A 22,087-nucleotide genomic window follows, 5' to 3' on the forward strand; every position below is an offset into this window, starting at 1 on the left:
TGACCCCTTAATCCCCTGTAACTAATCTAATTTTATTTTGCATCTCACCTGCTCTCCAGAGCAGCAGTAAGTTGCACAGGCCCGCCAGCTGCCAGCACTGGGACAGTGCCTAATGGCACTGTCCCAGCCCGCCCCTTTTATAGGTCTCAAGTTTTCGGCATGTACCAGGAGATACACGCGTGGCCACAGGCCTTTAAAAATCCCAGCCATGTGAGTATCTCTTGGGTTTTATGTGTGCCGACGATTTAAAATTAGGCCTTATGGGCCAGATTTTAAAAAGGTTGCGTGCGCCGGGCCTATTTTAAAAAGGGATGCATGTAAGTCCCAGGGCTTTACAACAGGGGCAGTCCAGGGGCAGGGTGGGGCCAGAAGCCTCCGACAGACCGGCCATTGCAACTGTGTTGGATGATCACGTGCTGGCAAGCTGCCGGTGCGTGCAAAAGGTAAGAAAAATTTTTTGGTGGGGGTTAGAGTAGGGCTGGGGGGGGGAAGGTTAGGGGAAGGGGTGGGAAGATCAGGATAGGGGGAAGGGAAGTTCCCTCTATGGCCTCTCCAATTTCGGAGCGGCCTAGGAGGGAACAGAGGAAGACAGCATGGCTCGGCGTGTGCAAGGTGCACATCTGTGCACCCCCTTGTGCGCGCCAACCCAGGATTTTATAACATGCGCGCACCGGGTAGCACCAGGTAGTGAGCGTACATGTAGGCCACACATGCTTCTTTTAAAATCTACCCCATGTGCGTACTTTCTCTTTCAAAAGGGTCCCATCAAAACTACCTGCATGTATTTATACCTCCTGTACGCATTGAATTAAATTATTTGGGGAACATTTCCGTGCATACATTGGAAAATGCAAAGGTATGTGCATAATTGTTAACCCTTCCTCAACCCTGTTCCCAGAAATGCCTCTGCTCATTGTGGGTAACCTTAGGCACATACACAGGCTATGTGTGAAAAGGTTCACCCACATATCAGGTGCCACAGGCCATTTCCACAGATGTTTTAAGTGCAAAAATGGCTTTGAAAATCCCCCCCCCCCCCCCCCCCGAGGCTCTTCTACCTAGTACCTGGAGTGGGCTTAATTGCCCTGTTATTTGAATATAATATTTTCCAAAAGAGAAAAAACAGTATGTTAACAATTTATAATTCAAGGTCCAAATTTGGTCGTTGAATATTAGGGTTTTTAAACATCTATACTTTTTGGAATCCACCCCAAGCACATTTAGATAAGCGGTTAATAAATTGTAGATATAAATAAATGAATATTTAAATTAATGGATTTGGTCCATAAGCTCTAACAAAGTTGCTGTAAGCAAGTTTAGGGGTGCAGGGATCTGTTTGCTATAAGACACTGCTAGCTGCCCTCCCACCTTAATTGCGATCCTAAGTCAGGAAAAGACACCGTGTATTCTCCTCAGAAATAGACTTTTATTTATCAGATTTGGCAGGATACAGCACAATTCCTGTCTCTAACCTCCTGGCCACTAAGCATCAGTTTTTCCTAAAGAATGTTCTGTACCATGGGTGGTAACAAACATGCCATAAACCTTAGCCTGCTTAATATCAATATTTATGGCTAACTTACTTACTCTTGGTCTAGGCTTCAGGCAAAATCTCTGTTCACCTTTGAAGCAGGCTCCGACTGGAGAGCTGGAGAATGGGGGCAGGGGAGAGGCTTGCTTCCTGGGCTTGGTGCTGGCAGAGCGGGGGCAGGCTGTGCAGGAAGGAGACTTGCTTCTGGCTCTGATGCTTGCCGGCTGACTGGGCTTGCTCTCGTCCCTCACTGTCTATGACTCCATGTCACTCTCCACACTTGAGCCGGGGTCTCCTCTCTCTCCGATCACCTGGCCACACCTAGTCTTCTCCTTTCTTGATAGCAAGGAGGCCTGGTCTGCTTCTGGTCTCCCTTTCACTTTCAGGGATACCTCGGCACAGATTCTCACTCTCTGGGTTTTCTCCCAGGGTTTGTGCTCGCTTTCTCTTCTTTTCTCCCCTTCTTTTTCAGGGGGGTCCTTTGCTTTCCTTTCTCCTCCTCCTGGTTTCAGGGTCACTCTCCCTTTTTCCTTTTTTTGCCCCCCCCCCCCCCCCCCCCCGTCTTATGCTTCCCAGCTGATGAATATTCATAGAAACATAGAAACATAGAAACATAGAAATGACGGCAGAAGAAGACCGAATGGCCCATCCAGTCTGCCCAGCAAGCCTCACACATTTTTTCTCTCATTCTTATCTGTTACTCTTAGCTCCTTGTTCTATTCCCCTTCCACCCCCACCATTAATGTAGAGAGCAGTGATGGAGCTGCATGCAAGTGAAATATCTAGCTTGATTAGTTAGGGGTAGTAGGGGCAGTAACCGCCGCGATAAGCAAGCTACACCCGTGCTTATTTGTTTTACCTAGACTATGTTGTACAGCTCTTGTTGGTTTTTTTTTTTCTTCTCCCCTGCTGTAGAAGCAGAGAGCCATGCTGGATATGCATTGAAAGTGAAGTATCAGGCGCATTTGGTTGGGGTAGTAACCGCCGTAACAAGCCAGCTACTCCTCGCTTTGTGATTGCGAATCCTTTTTTTTCCTTCACCCCTGTCGTTGAAGCTATGCAGGATATGCGTGAAGCATCAGTTTTTTGTTTTTGGTTTTTTTTTTTTTTTTCCCCTGCCGTTGAAGCAGAGAGCTATGCTGGAAATGCGTGATGTATCAGTCTTTCTCCCATGCCGATGCAGCAGAGAACCATGCTGGATATGCATGGAAAGTGAAGTATCAGGCACATTTGGTTTGGGGTAGTAACTGCCGTAACAAGCCAGCTACTCCCCGCTGTCATAATCTCATGCATAAGCTCATGGTGGGTGGCGGATCTTTGCCACATTGCAGGTCTTTTCCCCCTCTCCCTAGTACTTCAAGAGGGGTCCTGCCATGTTGTAGGTCTTGTTCCCCCTCCCCATTTCTTTGGGAGGAGAGCTGTCACATCTCTATGTCAAGCTGTCTTGCCAGTATCATCATTTTTCTCTGACCTATGGACTCGTCTTGGCTCACCCCTGACACTAACTTAGGAGCTTAAGTCATATTGTCTCTTTGTCTGCTTTGCTCCTATTGACACAGGAACATGCAAATAGGAACATCTAATTATTCCATAATAACTGTACAGTAAATACATATTACATATTATGAAAAGGCCTGTGAATACTATTTCAACTACATTTATTGGATTCATGTATTTTAATCTTTGGTAATACAATATTTAAAGATTTAACATTTAGGGGGCAATTTTCAAAGAGCCTGCACAGTTACAAACTACTCTGGGAGCTTTTAAATCTTGTATTTTCAGCTGAATTTTCAAAAACACATTTTTTTCCCACTTTGAAAATTAGCAGGCATGAAGTACAGTCATTAAAATCGTCCACATAGATCACAGATGCTGTTTATGTGGGTAGAAGAACATGGGGTAGGGATGGAGGCAAAAGAGCACATATACATTTGAAAATCAAATCTACTCATGCAGTGTTCCTCCCCCGACCTAAACACGGCCTTAGGAACATCTCTTCTTCATAGAGCTAAGGGGTCGATTTTCAAAAGTCAATGCCTGCATCTACATGCGCGTAGTTCCCAGCACGCACACATGGATGCAGCGATTTTATAACATGCATGTCGCCGCACGCATGTTATAAAATATGATTCCTGTGCACACGTGTTCTGGATTTTAATATCCGCGCACACGTGTGGCTGAGTGGCCTCTCATGCGCAAGGGGGGAGATTTTAAAAAACAACACGCAGTAACGCGAGTAGACCTTTCCTATACCCCTACCTACCCTTCCTCCCTTTTCCCCTCTCCTCCCCAAGCCCTACACTAACCCTATTTATCTTAGAATTTTTTGTTTTAAAACTTACCCACTCCTCTGAGCAGGTGTACGTTTCAAGCGCTGGCCAGTTGCCGGCGTGCGCTTCCCCAGGACAGGGCCTAATGGCCACCCCCCCTGGCCAGCCTCCGCCCCGCCCCCTGGCCCGGCCTTTTCATCAAGCCTGGCACTTCTGCAGTGTATCAGGAGATACGCATGTGACCAGGCAATTTTTTAAAAACGCTCGATACGCGCAAGGCCCAGCCACGTGCATATTTATTTATTTAGAGCTTTTTTTATACCGACTTTCTTGATACAAATCAACTCGGTTTACAGAGAACAAAGATCTTAACAATAACAATAAACACTAAACTATAACCAGAGGAAGTAAAAGTTACAATAAAACAAGGGAATTGAAAATGAAGAGGGGGAGAAATCGATACTAAGTACTAAATACAGAAATGTAGGTGGGGAGGCATGGATGGCCTATTTCTAAACTATGTCATGTTGGTGCGAAAGTAAGGTTTGTCTAGGTTTGCAAAAGAAATGCTAGGTAGATATTATGCAAACATAATGTTTGTTTAGGAACCAGGGAAGGATAGGTTTTGCAAACGTAATGCTAGTTTAGGAACAGGGGAAGGCTTGACCGAACAACCATGTCTTGAGTTTTTTTTTTGAAAGTTAGGAGGCAAATTTCTTGCCGGAGGTCCGGGGGTATGGCGTTCCAGATTGAAGGGCCCGCTGTTGAGAATGCCCGTTCTCTGGTAGTTGATCGGTACACGACTTTATTTGAGGGGGGGCGTGTAGAGATCCCTTGTAAGCTTCCCTAATGGGTCTCGCCGTGGTGTGTAGTTTGAGCGGATATAGCAGGTCAAGGGGGGGTCTGATGGTGGATGCTTTTGTGAATAATGGTGAGTGATTTATGTAGTATTCTGAAGTTAACTGGAAGCCAGTGCAGATCCTTGAGAATAGGTGTAATGTGCTCTCTCCGATTAGTATTCGTCAGGATACTTATCCCCTGGATTTTATGTGCGCTGGCGTTTGAAAATTTGGGCATAAGTGTGCCGGTGCTACAGCAGCCTGCATGTAGTTTCAGCTGCATTTCAGCAGTGCAATTTTCAGTCAGGCCACATTACCCAGATAAATAGCATTTTAAAAATGCCCTATATCTATTTTTTTTTTCAAGATCTTAAACCTGGCTTCTGCTCCTAGGACTGGGGCTGCTGTAGAGGCAGCATTCGCCAGCTCTTGGGAGAATCCCAGCCATTGCACAATGGCAAGCCTTACTAGTTTGTTTATTTTTTTAATTTTCAGGCTTTTTTTATACCACATATTCAGAAGAAATACTGGCCAGAGAAGTTCACAACATCGTAACACAAACATAGAATCATAAAACAGTTTATAAAAACAATAAAGTATTATTCAATAAAACTTGAGGCAACCTAACGAACCTACCAACTAGTTTGATTTCAGCGCTCACACCTACCATCTTCCAGAGGGAACCACAGTCTCTGTGGCCCATTGCCAAGGGCTGTTTGCTGTAATGGCTGAGATAGACAAGAGAGCAGAGGGAAAAGTGGGGAGTAGGGGGCTCATGCTGCCGTATCCTGATAAAGGTCAATTCCGATCGAGCTGGAAGTCCCATGGAGGATGAGGAAACTGCTGGGCCGGCAAGTTTATATTTGATCAGTATGTGCATTGTTCAAATAAGCCTCCCTGAACCATTTACTTATTGTTACATTATTAATTGAGGTACGTCAGAAAGAAACAAAAATGTGTTTTTGCTTTGTAAAGCTTTGCAGTAAAGGTGCAGCCTTGGGGAAACCATTTGATACATCAGCTGAAGACATTTCAAGCGTTGCCAGTTTTATCGAAACAAAGCTTGCTTGCTGCTACTTGCGGATGAGAAGACCTGATCTGGCTCTCAATCATGCGCACAGGTAAAAAACTGTTTTGTATTTTGGTTTGTTGTTTTTAATAAGGCCAAGTATTGCTAGAGCTTAGGTGAAAATAAAGCAAATGGTTCTGATACAGATCATCCCATGTACTACCATTATCACCATATCATGAACTTGTTGGGATCACTGTATCTTTTTTTCTCTGTGATTCTAACGAAGGCATGCAAGACTTCAGCCCAATCTTAAGTTATGGGAAGATAAGAAATACCAGGTATCCAACTTCTGGAAATTAAAATAATAGACCACAGTTTTTAAAGAAAAAATAATTCTTTCTGAAAGTCATACACTTCTAGCTGAAGGCTATCTGAGGCCCTGTCCAAATGTGCAACTATTTTAAGAATGTCATCGTCTTTTGAGATGACAGTCTAAGTCATTTCCTCCAGTTTACTGGCATGAAAACTATGCTTATTTCGTAATAAATGCCACGTGTGCAAGACAGTAAAGAAAAATCCATGTGGAACAAATATCTGTTATTGAGGCGGTGTGCCTTGACATGATATAGTATGGCAATACCCAATCAGTTATCATGTGATAATGAGTGGGAGTAGAATAATTTTGTGTTTCTATTTTGCTGTCTGGTCAGTATAAGTAACCATGTGGAGCACGCTAACAGACAGAACTGATGATATACGATTATATCCAGACATGGTACTCTATAAAAAAAAATAATAATAATAACACAGCTTACTCAGCAAACCAAATGACTCCTTTTCAACAATCAGTGCTACTCCCAAATGTATTAATATATAATTATGTAGTAAAATGCAGAAAAACAGCGGAGCATTGGAGGAGTACCATAAAGTGCATGCAGTGTTACATCTGTTTATTGGATGAACATAAAATATAGGAAAGATTTCCAAGTCTTTTGGCCATATCCTCAGCGATTCAATTCAATTGAAAATACAAGATGTGGAATAAATCTGGGCCCTCACCAGGCTTGTCGTAGGCTGCAGAATTTCAGATGTTCATATGTACTGTAATATGAAAACATTCTGAGATACAATTAACATCAAGTCTGAAGCAGAAGTATAATCAATCGCCATATTTCTCACAACGGAGAAATAAATTACCCTGATTGCTGCTACTATAAATAGCTGCGAGTCATTCGTTATCCAATGCATGTGAAATGTTTACTCCCGAGTAAGTTTTTATGTCAGCTCCACATTGTAATGGTTCATAGTAATCATGAAGCAAAATTAAAATGATAATTTTCTGCACTTATTTGCATTTGCTGGTACATTTTTACTGTAATTTCATGGAAATGTTAAGGTTACTGAATACACATTAAGAAGGCTTAAGGGTTTTATTAACCAAAATCAGTTTACAAATACTCATACATACAAATGTTGTATTATATGTACAAAATCCTCATTACACACAGCCCACATTGTCATCTATAACCCCTGCCAAGCACAAATTGTCACTTGCAGCATATTTATTTATAATGTATCCCGAAATGAAAGCACCAGTACCTACTCAGCCTTCCAAGTATAGTCAAACCTTGACTGGAATAGAAAAATTAAGAGTTAAATCATTCCATGATAGCCTCATGTATGTTTTTTACAATTATAATAATGAGTTCTCCGTGAAGTAAAGATTTACTTCTTCAGAAAAATATCTTAAGTACTAGTGCTTCTATAAAACATGTATATGGCTTCAAATTAATCATAATACAAGAGAATATAGTCAAGTAAATTCTGCTGTCATGTGTTTTCTGTTTTTATTTTGTAGATTAGGTTTACTAACTGATTGAATCCCTATATTTTATCAACAGTGACTAGCAATATGAACACACAACATTTTTTTCGGTTCGTTTCATTCATTTGTTATGGTTGGGTTTTGTGGCATTTCTTTTCAGTTTGTTTCATTTGTTTCAGTAGTTCATGCACATAAATTCCATTTTGTATGCATACAGTTTAATTTTATGTGTGTAAGTTTTATTTACACACATAAAATCAAATTGTATGCGCATAAACATTTTACATGCATAAACTACCAAAACGAATGAAAACAAATGCCCACCCCTAATAGCTGGCTATTAAATATTGACAATATAATCCCTCATTTCATGTACTTTCTGGATTTTTGAATTGCTGAGCCTGACTAGCACCAGTATTAAGTACTCACTGCAGAAGGCTTAAAAAAAAAGCAATATTCTGAAGAGCTCCAAAGTGGCTACCTTCCAAACCTCAGGAGATTAGATTGACCTGACACTAGTTAGTAGCACTGCCACAGATCTGGTTGAATGAGCTCTAATTTAACCTCAAATACCGCAAAGGAATACAAAGTATAGAATTAACAGAGTGCCTGAAATACTCATTGATGTTGTTCTGCCCGACCTTGCCCATATGCCTGACAAATATCCCAGAGGGGTGGGCATCCTTTCCAGCACTGCATCCTTTACAGGAACAAACTGTACAAGTATGTTAAAAAGCTAGTCATTCATCCAGCTTTATTTATCAGGTTGGAGACCATACGTCCAGTTAATGTTCTTAATTGAATAATGGTCCCTGAGGGCCTTCCCTACTTAGATTGGGCAAAATATCTAAGATCATAAGTGGAATACCAAATTGCATTATGCTAGTTTTATGCCATTATAACCATTTTTAACTGTAATTGCTAACAAGTCAATCAAAGGCTTTGTTCTTCCCTTAACTGGTTTTACTGAGAAACCACAATAACAGTTTGCTAAAGTCACATTATGTTCTCACTTCTGGAAAAAAAAACCTAAATTTAAAAAACCTCCAATAAGCATGATTAGAAATACTATTAATATATATCTGGAAAATAATAAAAATATTTAGTAAAGGTTATTTGAATAATAAAAGATGAATTTTAAAAGCCCAGTGTGCGCCAAAATTAGGGGATGTGAGAATACATCAAGCTCGTGCGCCGAGTGAATTTTAAAAGCTACCCAGATACGCATGTAAATCCCGCTGCGTGCACATTTTGGAACTTCTCTAAAAGAGGTGTTGGCATGGTCTAGGCGGGGTAAGGGTGGTATACGGAATTTTCAGGACTTTAATCAGGAATTTGCAAGTAAATATGTACGCAATCTGGCATGCACTGAGGTCCCCAGCTGCGTAACTTTTCTTCTGTTATGGGTGGCGTGTAATCCAAAAAAAATATGATGAGCCATTTCAGAGGGGATTTAAAGGGTCTGGGGCAACTGGGAGGTCTACCCAGGGGGGGGGGGTATAGACCAGGAGGGTTGGAGGACCTATCTGTTAACTTGGCGAACTGGGAACGAACTAGTAAAACCGGCAAATGCATCGGTGCGCATCTCTTTTAAAAGCCCCCCCGCGGAGGCAGCGGGACTTGCATGCACAGGCACGCGCCCACTGAAAATTCAGCACCATGTGCACGCAGCCAGGCTATTTTATAACGTGCATATACGCACGTGGGTTATCAAATAGCTGTGTCCCTGGGTACGGACTGATGAACGTGTGTACACGCGCACCTGTGTACCAGTTTAAAAGCTACTGTCTAAAGGACTAAGAATAAAATCATTCATGTGGCTACAACATTGTTAATATATGGTCTACTTACCATAAAGCTGCTATGAATTTATCATCAGAATATAATTGCTGGAATAGTGTTAGTATTTAACAAACTCATGCAATTTGCTTATTCATATTCCAGCAATTTGTAATGTTTTGCTTAAGATATAGTTTTGAATATGTATTTTATAAATTTTTATATTACTAAGCAAGAAGATATTTTCCTATCTGAATTCTATGCTATCAATATATTGATTAAAAGATAAGAAACTTTTTGATGGGCATCTATTTTTTTTAAGGTTCAAATTTTCACTCTCTTTTTGTCAAGTTTGTAGAAAAAATAATAGCAAACAATGAATTATTTTTAAGAGAAAATGTCAACACTGAAAAATGAAAATGTCAAAAAGCAAGATGAAATATTGCTAAACAGTTGAGAAGAACTGACCAGATGATTTACTGAAAGATTTTACTGGCCCTTCTTTGGATTAGAGGATAGATGAAAAATAATGAAAATCTATTTCATGTTCATTTCAACCTAGCTATTTGGTGGATATTGACAGATCAGCAAAAACATAATCTAATATTTAGGTATAATTCACTTTGTTTATAATATTTCAGTTACAGCACTCCCATGTGTCGATATATTAAAGTTCACATTTTCTGTGATTTAAAATACCAATAAACTTAAAAACTCAACGTGTTAACTTTCTGTACATGACCATACAGCGTGCAGCTTGCAATTTAAGGACTCTCATCTTTTCTGAATCTGAAATGTAGTAATGAATTCAATATTAGTATCTTGTTGACAGCAATTTTCATGGTTATAGCTGGTGGCGAAACTATGTATTTAATTGTGAGAGTCAAGAAATGAGAATATTGTTTACAACAGTTCTGAGCGAGGAAAGGAGCAGATGCTTGAGATTAGGATAGAATGAAAAGCAGGAGTCCATCTTCTATGACAATCGTCATTCAATATTGATAATATAAATCTATCAAAGTAAATGCCAGTCTATGATCTCAAGAAAATGTGATGCTAACTAGAAAGAAAATATTGATCTTTGCACAGTTGCTCAGCTGCGGTGCAGTCAATAAACTAGAAAAATGAAATTGGCGATGCTATTAAAAGCTGTTGAGTACAGTTCACAACTGCAGTGATCGCCTCTGAATATTTTTGCCCCCACAGTTGGCAACCCTTTTGTTTAAGCTGTTAATGATTAAGGCACTTGGTCAACAAGCCAATTGTTAATTGTAGATAGCATCTGAAGTCTTAGAAAGTATTGACTGCCTACCTTTGGACTTACCTTGCTTTCTAAGGTCAATGCCGTTCTATGCTGCTTATTTGCTTTGCTGTTAACCGTGGTACGTCTAACTTTTGCAAAACGGCAAAGCATTCCCCACTATTAATTGCATTTTAGTCAGACTTTAAAGTTGATTCTTGTGCACTTGCTACAATTTTTTGAAACGTACAAGTCCCTAGTACCCAATTAGAAATAAGTCATTTTGGTTATAGCATTATAGTGGAAAATGTAAATGTGATTTTGCTAATAGATGGACTTTTTCAAACACTTTGTCTCCTAGGCATGTTTCCACTTACACTGGGTCCACTGCTCTAGCCACTCCCTGCTAACTGATCAAATCCAGTTCTCATGTCTGTACTGCAGACCCCGATATATTGTAGAACAGCAGTGATTCACACCTTCTTAAGTATTTCTTTGGGTCTTTTCCCCTCCACCTGCAGTTCCAGCATCTTCCTCCCAATGCAACTTCTATCTTTTCTATCCACATATTCAAGCTATAGCAATCTTTTTTTTTTCCTTCACCTTCTTTACAGACTCAGTCACCTTCAACTTTTTCCCCCAATTTCTTCATTTTTTAAATTTTTTCCATCTGCATCATCCCAAGTATCCAACTTAGCATCTCACTTCTGTTACACCCATTACTTGTTCTATCTTTCATACACTCCAGCATTCTGCTCCATATATTGATACTGGTCTTATTACTCACTGTATACATCTTACCTTTTAGCTAGGCCAGGATTCCTTTACCACAGGTAGGATCACTTACTTCTTTCCCTCCAGATATGGCCCTTGCTCTGATCTAAGAGCATAAGATGTGCTGAGTCAGACCAAAGGTCCAATGAGCTCAGCATCCTGTCTCTGACAGTGGCCAATCCAAGTCACAAGTATCCAGCAGATCCATTCCTTGTTGCTCATTCCTGGGAATAAGCAATGGCTTCCTAAGTCACCTGATTAATAATTGTTTATAATCTTTTCCTCCAGGAACTTGTCCAAACCCCTCTTAAACTCTACTATGCTAGAGGCAATGACCATGTCCTCTGACAAAAAAATCCACAGCATGATTGTTCATTGAGTGAAAAAAAAAACCCATTTTGTTTTGTTTTAAATCTGCTACTTGACAGTTTCATGGAGTCTTCCCTAAGTACTATTGGAAAAGGTAAATAACCTTCCCTATTTACTGATCCACCCCATTCATGATTTCATAAACTTCTCTCATATCCTATGCTCAGTCATCTCTTCTCCAAGTTGAAGATTCCTAACCTGTTTAGCCTTTCTATATAAAACAGTCATTCCATCCCTTTTATCATTTTTGTTGGCCTTCTACATAGCAAAATAGATAGAAAATAGAATTCAAACCAGTGTCCACCCATTCAGTCTGGGCTCTGGCATATGCAGAAGAAAACACAGCAGAGTCCAATGGTGGTGTTCAAAATAAACAGTTTATGGCAATTTAAGGAAAAGGATCCAAGCTTAAATCACAAAAATGAAAGTCAGCATACAGCAGGTCATCAAAATAAAACATATCGCCTCCTTGCCATTTTAGATCTTCTCACTTCTCTCCCTTCTCTTGCACCTTCATCCATAGCAAAAATATCCTCACCAATAAGGGTGGGATAACTAGAGTGTAACTCCAGCATGAGCTAGTCAATATGGAAAAAGTATGCCCCAAAACTTCAAAAACTCCAACTGTATTCCAAGCTCTCAAAAATGTTCAAAATCTCTTGAGTTCTTTGTTCAAAAGTATCACAACCTCTCTTCAGCCCATCTTTCCTGGATGCTTGGGCAAAATGATCTTTGATCCAATCTTTGAGGATACTGGACTGATCAATCTTACCAAGAATCTTCTTCACTTCCTCTTATCTCTTGAACACTTGATTGAGATCCAGGGGGGAATCTCTAGATCTTCTGCATCGCCTTCCCACTGAACTGAACATGCTCATGCGGATTTTATATCCCAGGCAAGCCTCCCACAAAAAGGTGAGGTTACAGCAAGGGGAGGAAACCTGAATATCAAAACTCACTCACACTGTCAATAGCTGGAAAAATAGTGAGGATAAAATTAGTGATGCGCAAGGCCCCCATCACAGTCGTAAATGCAGCTCCATGCAGGTTATCCCCATGTCTTATGTTAAGGATAGCAACTGCTGTTCCATGTAGTTACCCCCAAGCCTTCTCTTAAAGGTAGTAACTGCCACTCTGTGCAGGTTACCCCCAATGCAGATTACACCTTATCTTTGTTTCCATCCTTTAGCCATTAGGGATCTTCTGTGTTTATCCCAAGCCCTTTTGAATTCCATTGTAGTTCTTGTTTTCACTACCTCTTCAGGGAGAGTATATCCTGTATCCACAACTATTTCCATGAAGAAATATTTCCTGATGCTGTTCCTGAGTCTACTACCTTGGAGCTTCATATTGTGACCCCTAGTTCTACAGCTTTTTTCCATTGGAAAATATTTGATTCCTGTGCATCATTCATACCCTTCAAATATTTAAAAATAAGAACATATGATATTCCATACTGGGTGAGACCAAAGGGTCCATCAAGCCCAGTATCCTGTTTCCAGCAGTGGCCAATCCAAATCACCTGGCAAGTACCCAAACATTAAATAGATCCCAAGATACTAATGCTGTTAACAAGCAATGGCTATTCCTTATTGATTAATATCAGTTTATAGACTTCTCCAGGAACTTATCCAAATCATTTTTAAACCCAGCTCCACCAATTGCCTTAGCCACATCCTCTGGCAATGAATTCCAGAGCTTAATTGTACAATGAGTGAAAAAGAATTTTCTCTGATTTGTTTTAAATGTGATACTTCTAACTTCATGGCTTGCCCCTAGTCTTTTTATTATCAGAAAGAGTAAATAACCTATTCACATTTACCCATTCAAATACTTTCATGATTTTGTAGACCTCTATCAAATCCCCCCTCAGCCGTCTTTTCTTCAAGCTGAACATCCCTAACCTCTTTAGCCTTTCCTCATAGGGGAGAAGTTCCATCCCCTTTATCATTTTGGTCACCCTTCTCTGTACTTTCTCCAATGCAACTATATCTTCTTTGAAATGCAGCAACAGAATTGCACACAGTATTCAAGTTGTGATCTCATCATGGAGCGATACAGAGGCATTATGACATCCACCATTTTATTTGCCATTCCCTTCCTTATAAATCCTAACATTCTGTTTACTTTTTTGACCGCCACAGCACACTGAGTCAACGATTTCAATGTATTATCCACTATGATGCCTAGATTGCTTTCCTGGGTGGTAGCTCCTAATATGAAATCTAATATCATATAACTATAGCAAGGGTTATTTTTCCCAATATGCATCATCTTGCACTTGTCAACAATAATTTTATCTGCCATTTAGATGCCCAATCTTTGTTTCACAAGGTCCTGCTGCAATTTATCACAATCCACTTGTGATTTAACTAAATAATTTTGTGTCATCTGCAAATTTGATCACCTCACTCATCGTACCCATTTCCTGATCATTAATAAATATATTAAAAAGCGCCAGTCCATTACAGATCCCTGAGGCACTCCACTGTGAAAACAGACCATTTAATCCTACTCTCTGTTTCTTGTCTTTTAATCAGTTTGCAGTCCACTAAAGGACATCTCCTCCTATCCCATGACTTTTTAGTTTGCTTAGAAGCCTCTCATGAGGGACTTTGTCAAACACCTTCTGAAAATCCAAATACACCACTTCTACTGGCTCACTGTTAGGATTCATGGGTTAGTGGGCCATTGGCCTGAGGTGAGATATGGTACCGCCCACTGGGAGGAGCCCCACTGAGCCTCACTGTCGGGAGGCAAGATCTGAGCAATAGGTGACACAGCCCTCTAGTGGTGGAGTGATGAGCAGGCCCTGAGGAGTGGGGAATGCAGGCAGGGTAAGGAGGAGTGCTTGCAAGGGCGACCCCAGGGGGTGGAGCCACAGAGAGTCAGCTCGGGAGGTATGACGTAGGCTTACCCGAGAAGCATGGAAGCCCAGGGGTCTCTGGCCGTGCAAGAGAACACTATCCTGAGGAGTAGGGGAGTGCGGTACAGTCTCAGAGATAGGCAGGATGCTACCCCAAGGAGCGGGGAGCAAAGCGTAGTAACAGTAAAATTCAAGGTGCTGCCCCGAGGAGCAGGGGAGCGTGGTTCAGTCCCAAGTTCACAATGCACTACCCCGAGGAGCGGGGGCACAGCGGTAACCAGCGAAGGCAATGGACCACGGAGCGGGGTGTACCAGCACTAGGTCTCCACGAAGCAGAGTACAGAGGCAATGGCCCACAGGGCGTGGTACACCTACGTTGTTATCCACAAAGTAGAGTCATATGGCAATGGTCCACAGAGCAGGGTACACTGATGTAGAGTCTCATGGATAGAGTAGTTCATGGAGCAACCCCGAGGAGCGGGGGAGATGGCAGACAGCATCCGAGGCATAGGGCCCTCCGTGGAGCAGATAGCCAGAGACAGGAGCAGGGCCCCCGAGGAGCAGGTACCCGAGAGTGTCTCACGCCAGGGAGCAGGAATCAGGAACAAATGTCCATAGAGAGATCAGCAGGATTCGGCAAGGAGGGAACTCGTTGCCAAGTCGATTAGAGCCAGGCCCCGATGGTGCTTAAGAGTCCAGGGCTAGTGATGTCATCAAGGGGAAATGCCCCTGAGGTTCCCGCCCTGGAGTCCTTAAAAGAGGGCCATGGAGCATGTGCACGTATCTAGGAAGGCCCAGGAGAGACATGACGGTCGGCGGCGTCCTTGCCACCCTGGGGAGTCCTGGAACGGAGCCATGAGTGTCAGAAGTGGCTAGCCACAGCCACTAGTCTTCCCAGAGGAGGGAGGGCAGTGAGGCACGAAGTGAGTAATAGCGGTCACGGCCATCTGCGACCAACGGTCATAATACTCACCTTTATCTACCTGCTTATTCACCCCTTCAAAAAGATATTGCAGGTTTGTGAGGCAAGACTTCCCCTTGAGTAAATCCGTGCAGGCTGTGTCTAATTAGATCATGTCTATCTATATGTTCTGTGATTTTATTCTTTATAACATTTTCCATGACTTTTCCCAACACTGAAGTCAGGCTCACCGATCTTTAGTTTCCAGGATTCTCTCTGGAGCCCCTTTTATATATCGGGGTTACATTAGCCACCTTTTACTGTTAAGGTACAACAAATGATTTTATTGATAGATTACAAATTACTAATAATAGGTCTGAAATTTCAATTTTGAGCTCTTTCAGAACCGTGGGATGTGTATCATCCAGTCCAGGTGATTTGCTACTCTTCAGTTTGTCAATCTGGCCTACTACATCTTCCGTACTTACTGTGATTTGGGTCAGTTCATTTGAATCTTAACCCTTGAAAACAGTTTCCAAAACGGGTATCTCCCCAGCATCCTCATCAGTAAACACTGATACAAAGAATTAATTTAATCTTTCCACAATGGCCTTTTCTTACTTAAGTGCCCCTTTATCCCCTTGATTATCTAACAGTCCATCTGAATCCCTCGCAGATTTCCTACTTCGGATATATTTTAACAAGTTTTTATTATGAGCTTTTGCATCTACGGCCAACTTCTTTTCAAATTCTCTGTTAGCCTGTCTTATTAATGTTTTACATTTAACTTGCTAATGCTTGTGATTTTTCTTATTTTCTTCAGATGGATCCTTTTTCCAGTTTTTGAAGGAAGGTGTTTTAGCTAAAATAGCCTTTTTTTTACCTCACCTTTTAACCATATCGGCAATCATTTGGCCTGCCTTCCAATTTTCTTAATACATGGAATACAACTGGACTGAGCTACTAAATTGGTATTTTTTAACAATGTCCACACCTGTTGTACATTCTTAACCTTTGTAGCTGCGCCTTTCAGTTTTTTTCTAACTATTTTTCTCATTTTATCAATTTTTCCCTTTTAAAATTTAGTGCTAGAGCCCTTGATTTACTTATTGTCCCCCTTCCAGTCATTAATTCAAATTTGATCATGTTATGATCACTACTGCCAAGTGGCCCCTTCATCATTACCTCTCTCACCAAATCCTGCTCTCCACTAAAATAGCTCCCTCTCTTGTCAGTTCCTGAACCAATTGCTCCATAAAGCTGTCATTTACTCCATCCAGGAACTTTATCTCTCTAGCGTGTCCTGATGTTACATTTACCCAGTCAATATTGAAATAATTGAAATCTCCCTTTATTACTGCACTACCAATTTGGTTAGCTTCCCTAATTTCTCTTAGCATTTCATCATTCATCCCATCATTTTGGCCAGGTGGATGGTAGTATATTCCTATTACTATAATCTTCCCCAACACTCATGGTTTTCTACCCATAAAGATTCTATTGTGCATTTAGTCACTTTCAGGATCCTTATCCTGTTGGATTCTATTCCTACCCAAACATAAAGCTCCACCCCCCACCATCACCAAGTTGCTCCTCCCTATCATTGTGATATAATTTGTACTCTGGTATAGCACTATCCCATTGGTTATCCTCCTTCCACTATGTCTCTGAGATGCCAGTTAAGTCTATCTCATCATTCACTGCTATACATTCTAGCTCTTCCATTTCTAGCATTGGCAGACAGACGTTTCAAAGTGTGTTTTTTGTTTGTTTTAACAGCCTGCTTTTCAGTTATCAAGGATAATTTGGAATCTGTTAGCTCAGGTGATTCTTTAGTTTTAGGAACATGGACTACTTTTGCTATTATTGGAACCTCTTTTTTGGGATGCCCTAACTCTCCTGTTTCATTAGTATCTCTCCAAACCATGTGCTGCTAAGCGACTGTCAGCTTTCCCTTTCTTCTACTTTAAAAGCTGTTCTATCTCCTTTTTAAAGGTTACTGCCAGCAGCCTGGTTTCATCTTGGTTAAGGTGGAGCTCGTCCCTTTGGAAAAGATTCCTCCTTCCCCAAAAGGTTCTTCATTTCCTTACAAAACTGAATCCCTCTTCCTTGCACCATCGCCTCGTCCTCCCATACAGACTTTGGAGCTCTGCCTGCCTCTGCGGACCTGCGGGTAGAACAGGGAGCATTTCAGAGAATGCTACCCTGGAGGTTCTGGATTTCAGCTTTCTATCTGAGCCTAAATTTGGCTTCCAGAACCTCCCTCCCACATTTTCCTATGTCGTTGGTGCCCACATGTACCATGACAGCCGGCTCCTCCCCAGCACTGTCTAAAATCCTATCTAGGTAACATGTGAGGTCCACCACCTTTGCACCAGGCAGGCATGTTACTTATCAATCCTCACCAGCAACCCAGCTATCTCATTCCTAATAATCTGTATAATATCCTCCCTGTTCCTTCTCTCTTCTAGGGTAGACATATTTTGGTCCTTCAGTCTCATCTCATATGGCCTTTGTTGCAGATCCACACCATTTTAGTTACCTTTCTTTGGGCCTCTTTGATCCTGTATCCCAGTACAGAACCCTGGGGCATTCCACTATTTATCTCTCTATTAGGAAAACTGACCATTTAGTCCAACTCTCTGTTTCCTTTCTTTTAACCAGCGACAAACCCACAGTAGGACATTTCCTTCTATCCTGTGACTTTTTAGTGTCCTGAGGAGTCTTTCATGAGGGTCTTTGTCAAATGCTTTTTGAAAATCTTGCAACACTATATCAACAGGCTTGCCCTCAACTACATATTTACACCTTCAAAAAAATTCTAATAGATTCATAAGGCATGACTTCCCTTTGTTGAACTCATGTTGGCTTTTCACCATTAAGTCATGGCTATCCAATTTGCCCAGGAATTCTATTCTTAAGAATACCTTCTACTATTTTGCTTGATACTGACATCAGGCTCACTGTGCTACCATTTCCTGGATCACCACTGGAGTTCTTTTTAAAAACTAGCATTTCAATGGCTCCCCTCCAGTGTTCAGGCACAATGGCTTATTTTAATGGGTCCTGCTTGCATTAATTATTGCTCCTAACTCCTCAGCTCTCTGCAATTTCTTCTCTCCAGTTCTAACTCCTTCATCGATACATTTTGATATCATGTCTTCATTCTACTAATCTTCAATCCTCCTTTCACAAACACACATTATAAATCCAAGTATAGGGGAGTATGTATTAAGACTCATGCTAAAAAGATTTTAGGGTATGCATGCAAAAAATGTTTAACATACATGCTAAAACATCAGGTAACATGTGATACACAAAATGTTTTGGCACACATGCTAAAATATAACCTCAAATGTATATGAATATTCTTATTAAGCCCACTGACCCAAAAAGAATAAGGTCTATGCATTATATCTGATAAAACATGGGGATAAGATGTATTTTAGATATGTTAGTGACAGATGAAAGTGCAAAATAAGGTTAAGACTCAAAGGTGCAGGGAAGAGAATGAATAGAGACTGACAAGGACAAAATGGACTTACTTAAATATTTGTATTCAGTTTTCACTGAGGAAGGGCTTGGAGTAGGACCACAGAAGGCTGCCGCAATAGGGAGTAGAAGTGAGATAAACCTCAGTTTTCAGAAAACTATGTTCACAAGGAGCTAGCAAAACTAAAAATAGATAAAACAATTGGGCCAGACAGATACATTCGAAGGTTTTAACCTCTTCAGAGTAAACTCCATTTACCACTACTCTTTCTCGCCTCCCACTCAACCAGTTTCTAACCCAGTCAATCAATGTAGTTCCCACAGTAAATGTACTCAAATTATAAATTATTCATCTTACTGAAATCTAAGTACACCATATCTAGCACTCTCACTTGATTCAACTATGTAGTAATTCAATCAAAGAAAATGATCAGATTCGCCTAACAAGATTTACCTCTGGTAAAACCATGCTTGCAAGTCACTGGGTTCCAAAAACTGTACTAATCTCTGTTTAACAGTGATTCCATTAGTTTGCTCACCACAGAGGTCAGACTAACTGGCCTGTAGTTCCCAGACTCCTACTTACTTCCACTTTTATGAATTTCTATGAACCACATCTACCCATCTCCAGTTAACCAGAACTACTCCAGACTAAAGAAGCATCGAATAGATCAGCCAGCGGAGCTGCCAGAACTTCTCTGAGTTCCCTTAGTACCCTCAAGATGTATCTCATCCAGCCCCATTGTCTTACCTACTTTAAGTTTAGTTAGCTCCTCATGAGCACACTTTCCTGAAAATCATTTGAGGTTTAGCTCACTTCCAATCCTCTTTGTGTTTGTTTTATTTGGTCCTGCTCCAGGCCCTTCCACAGTGAACACTGAACAGAAATATTTTTTAAACAAATTTTCCTCATCTGCCTATACATATATTCCTTCCCTTCACCTCTAAGTCTCACAAGACCACCTTTGCACTTCCTTCTATCATTAACATACCTAAAATAAAAAAGGGTCTCCCCTCACCCATTTAATTGTATTTGTTATTTTTTCTTCCATTTGAATTTTTGCATTCTTGATTACTTTCCCAGTTTCTCTTTGCTTTTCCAAATACAGTCACCTGCATTTTCTAACTTCACAGAAAGCTGTGATATAAAAAAAATGCAGAGTCATGCACTGGGTTGCAAAAACCCAAGGGAGTAGTACAGTATAGTGGGCAAAGTTATTCTGTGCATAAAACAGGAGTGGGATCTGGGGGTGATCATATCTGATATTCTTAAGGTGGCCAAACAGGTAAATAAATTGACAACAAAAGCAAGAAAGTTACTTGGGCACATAGGGAGAGGATTTGCCAGCAGAAAAGGGAAGGTGATATTTCCTCTATATAACTTAGGTGAGACCTCATATGGAGTAATGTGTAAAATTCTAGAGGCTGCACCTTCAAAAGGATATAAACCAAATAGAGTCGGTCAGAGGGCAGCTAATAAAATAGTCAAGGGTCTTCTTTAGGGATGTGAATTGGGCTTCGGACGATTAAAAATATCGTACGATATTTTCAAAATCGTCAGAAATCGGGGGCTCCCCCAAAACCAAAAGAGAAACCCCATGATATTGTTCATGGGGGTTCTCTTATCGTTTTGGGGGAGGGCGGGAAAAACGGCACACAAAAATAACCTCTAAACCCACCCCGACCCTTCAAAACTAATCCCTTAGCTTCCCCCACCCTCCCGACCCCCCCAAAAAACTTTTTACTGGTACCTGGCAGTCCAGTGGGGGTCCCGGGAGCGATCTCCCACTCCCGAGCCATCGGCTGCCACTAATAAAAATGGTGCCGATGGCCTTTGCCCTTACCATGTGACAGGGTATCCGTGCCATTGGCTGGCCCCTGTCACATGGTAGGAGCACTGGTTGGCCCGCGCCATTTTTGAAGTTTTAAAGGGTCGGAGTGGGTTTTTTGTTTATCAGCTTGGGCGCAGCCGATAAACAAAACCACGATCGGGCTGGACGAAAAAAAAAAAACACGATGTGAATCGGAACTGGAATCCAAACCGATTCCGGTTCCGATTCACATCTCTAGTCTTCTTAATAAAGTATATGGGGACAGACTTAAAAATCTAAACATGATTGCCATGGAGGAAAAGATGGAAAGGGGAGATATGATAGAGACATTTAAATACCTCCAAGAATTGAATGCACAGGAGTGGTCTCTTTCAATGGAAGATAGGCTCTGGAATGATTAGTCATGGGATAAGGGTGAAAGGAGGTAGACTCAGGGGTAAGCTAAGAAAATATGTCTTTACAGAAAGGGTAGTAGATGCATGGAATCACCTCTCTGTGGAGATGGTGGAGAAAAGGACAGGATTGGAATGACAGAGATAATAGGATAAGCACAGAGAATCTGAGAGATAGGAAAGGACTATAAAACTGAGCAGGAGAAATGGATGGGCAGACTGGATGGGTTGTAAGATCTTCATCTGCTATCCTGCCCTGTGCTTCTATTATCACTAATTAGTATGCAGACACTACACAAATTATCACATGCATGCTAAGCTAGGCATGTGTAGCCCTCTTTTTGTTACAGCTCAGCCCCCTTGCTGCAAACATGTATACATTTAAGTCTGACACATGAGACTGGTTGTCATTGCTGAGGCACAAATGGGAGAGGCATCTGGACCCAAGAGAGGAGGTGAAAGAAGACAGGAGAGACAGTAAGCATGCACTTCAAATAGCAAAGGTGGTGGAGGAGGAGGAGGAAGGAAGTGTTCAAGAACCAAGCAAGGAAACAACGTCATCCTGAAGGCTGTGCCACACACCCAGAAGGACCAACCCATACCCTCACACAGCTAACCAAGAGTATGTAAGAAGGAGAAAGACTGGTATCAGAAGATGCTTCAGCACATTTAACCCAATGATGGGCAGGAAGGAAGTCTACCTGCCCCGACTCCAGACGTCACCCGCATCTGATCCCACCCACTCTAAGAGCACCCTATAGCGGTGGAGCCTGGTAGTTTTAGATTGTTGGGTTTTTAGATGTAGCCCTTTCTATTATTTTGCCCTGTTTTCCAGCATCTTAGGGTTTTTGCATTTTGGAGGTCCTTGCCTTGCCTTTACTCCACCTTTTTGTGGGTTGTGTCTCGGGGATATAATTTTTTTTAACTTGAGCATGTGAAAAGGGTCTTTACCCTCGAGGACT

General features: G+C 41.4%; 1 protein-coding gene across 2 annotated transcripts in view; it reads left to right on the forward strand.

The window, feature by feature from the left end:
* SPATA16 (spermatogenesis associated 16) overlaps positions 1 to 22,087 on the forward strand; it is a 317,457-nt gene that overhangs the window by 98,421 nt on the left and 196,949 nt on the right. For both annotated transcript variants that reach the window (XM_029617036.1, XM_029617037.1), the window contains exon 3: positions 5,619 to 5,764. In XM_029617036.1, the coding sequence (XP_029472896.1) occupies positions 5,619 to 5,764 (146 nt within the window). The remainder of the gene's footprint in view (positions 1 to 5,618; positions 5,765 to 22,087) is intronic.

The sequence above is a fragment of the Rhinatrema bivittatum genome, chromosome 9 (genome assembly GCF_901001135.1).
Source record: "Rhinatrema bivittatum chromosome 9, aRhiBiv1.1, whole genome shotgun sequence".
NCBI lineage: Eukaryota > Metazoa > Chordata > Amphibia > Gymnophiona > Rhinatrematidae > Rhinatrema > Rhinatrema bivittatum.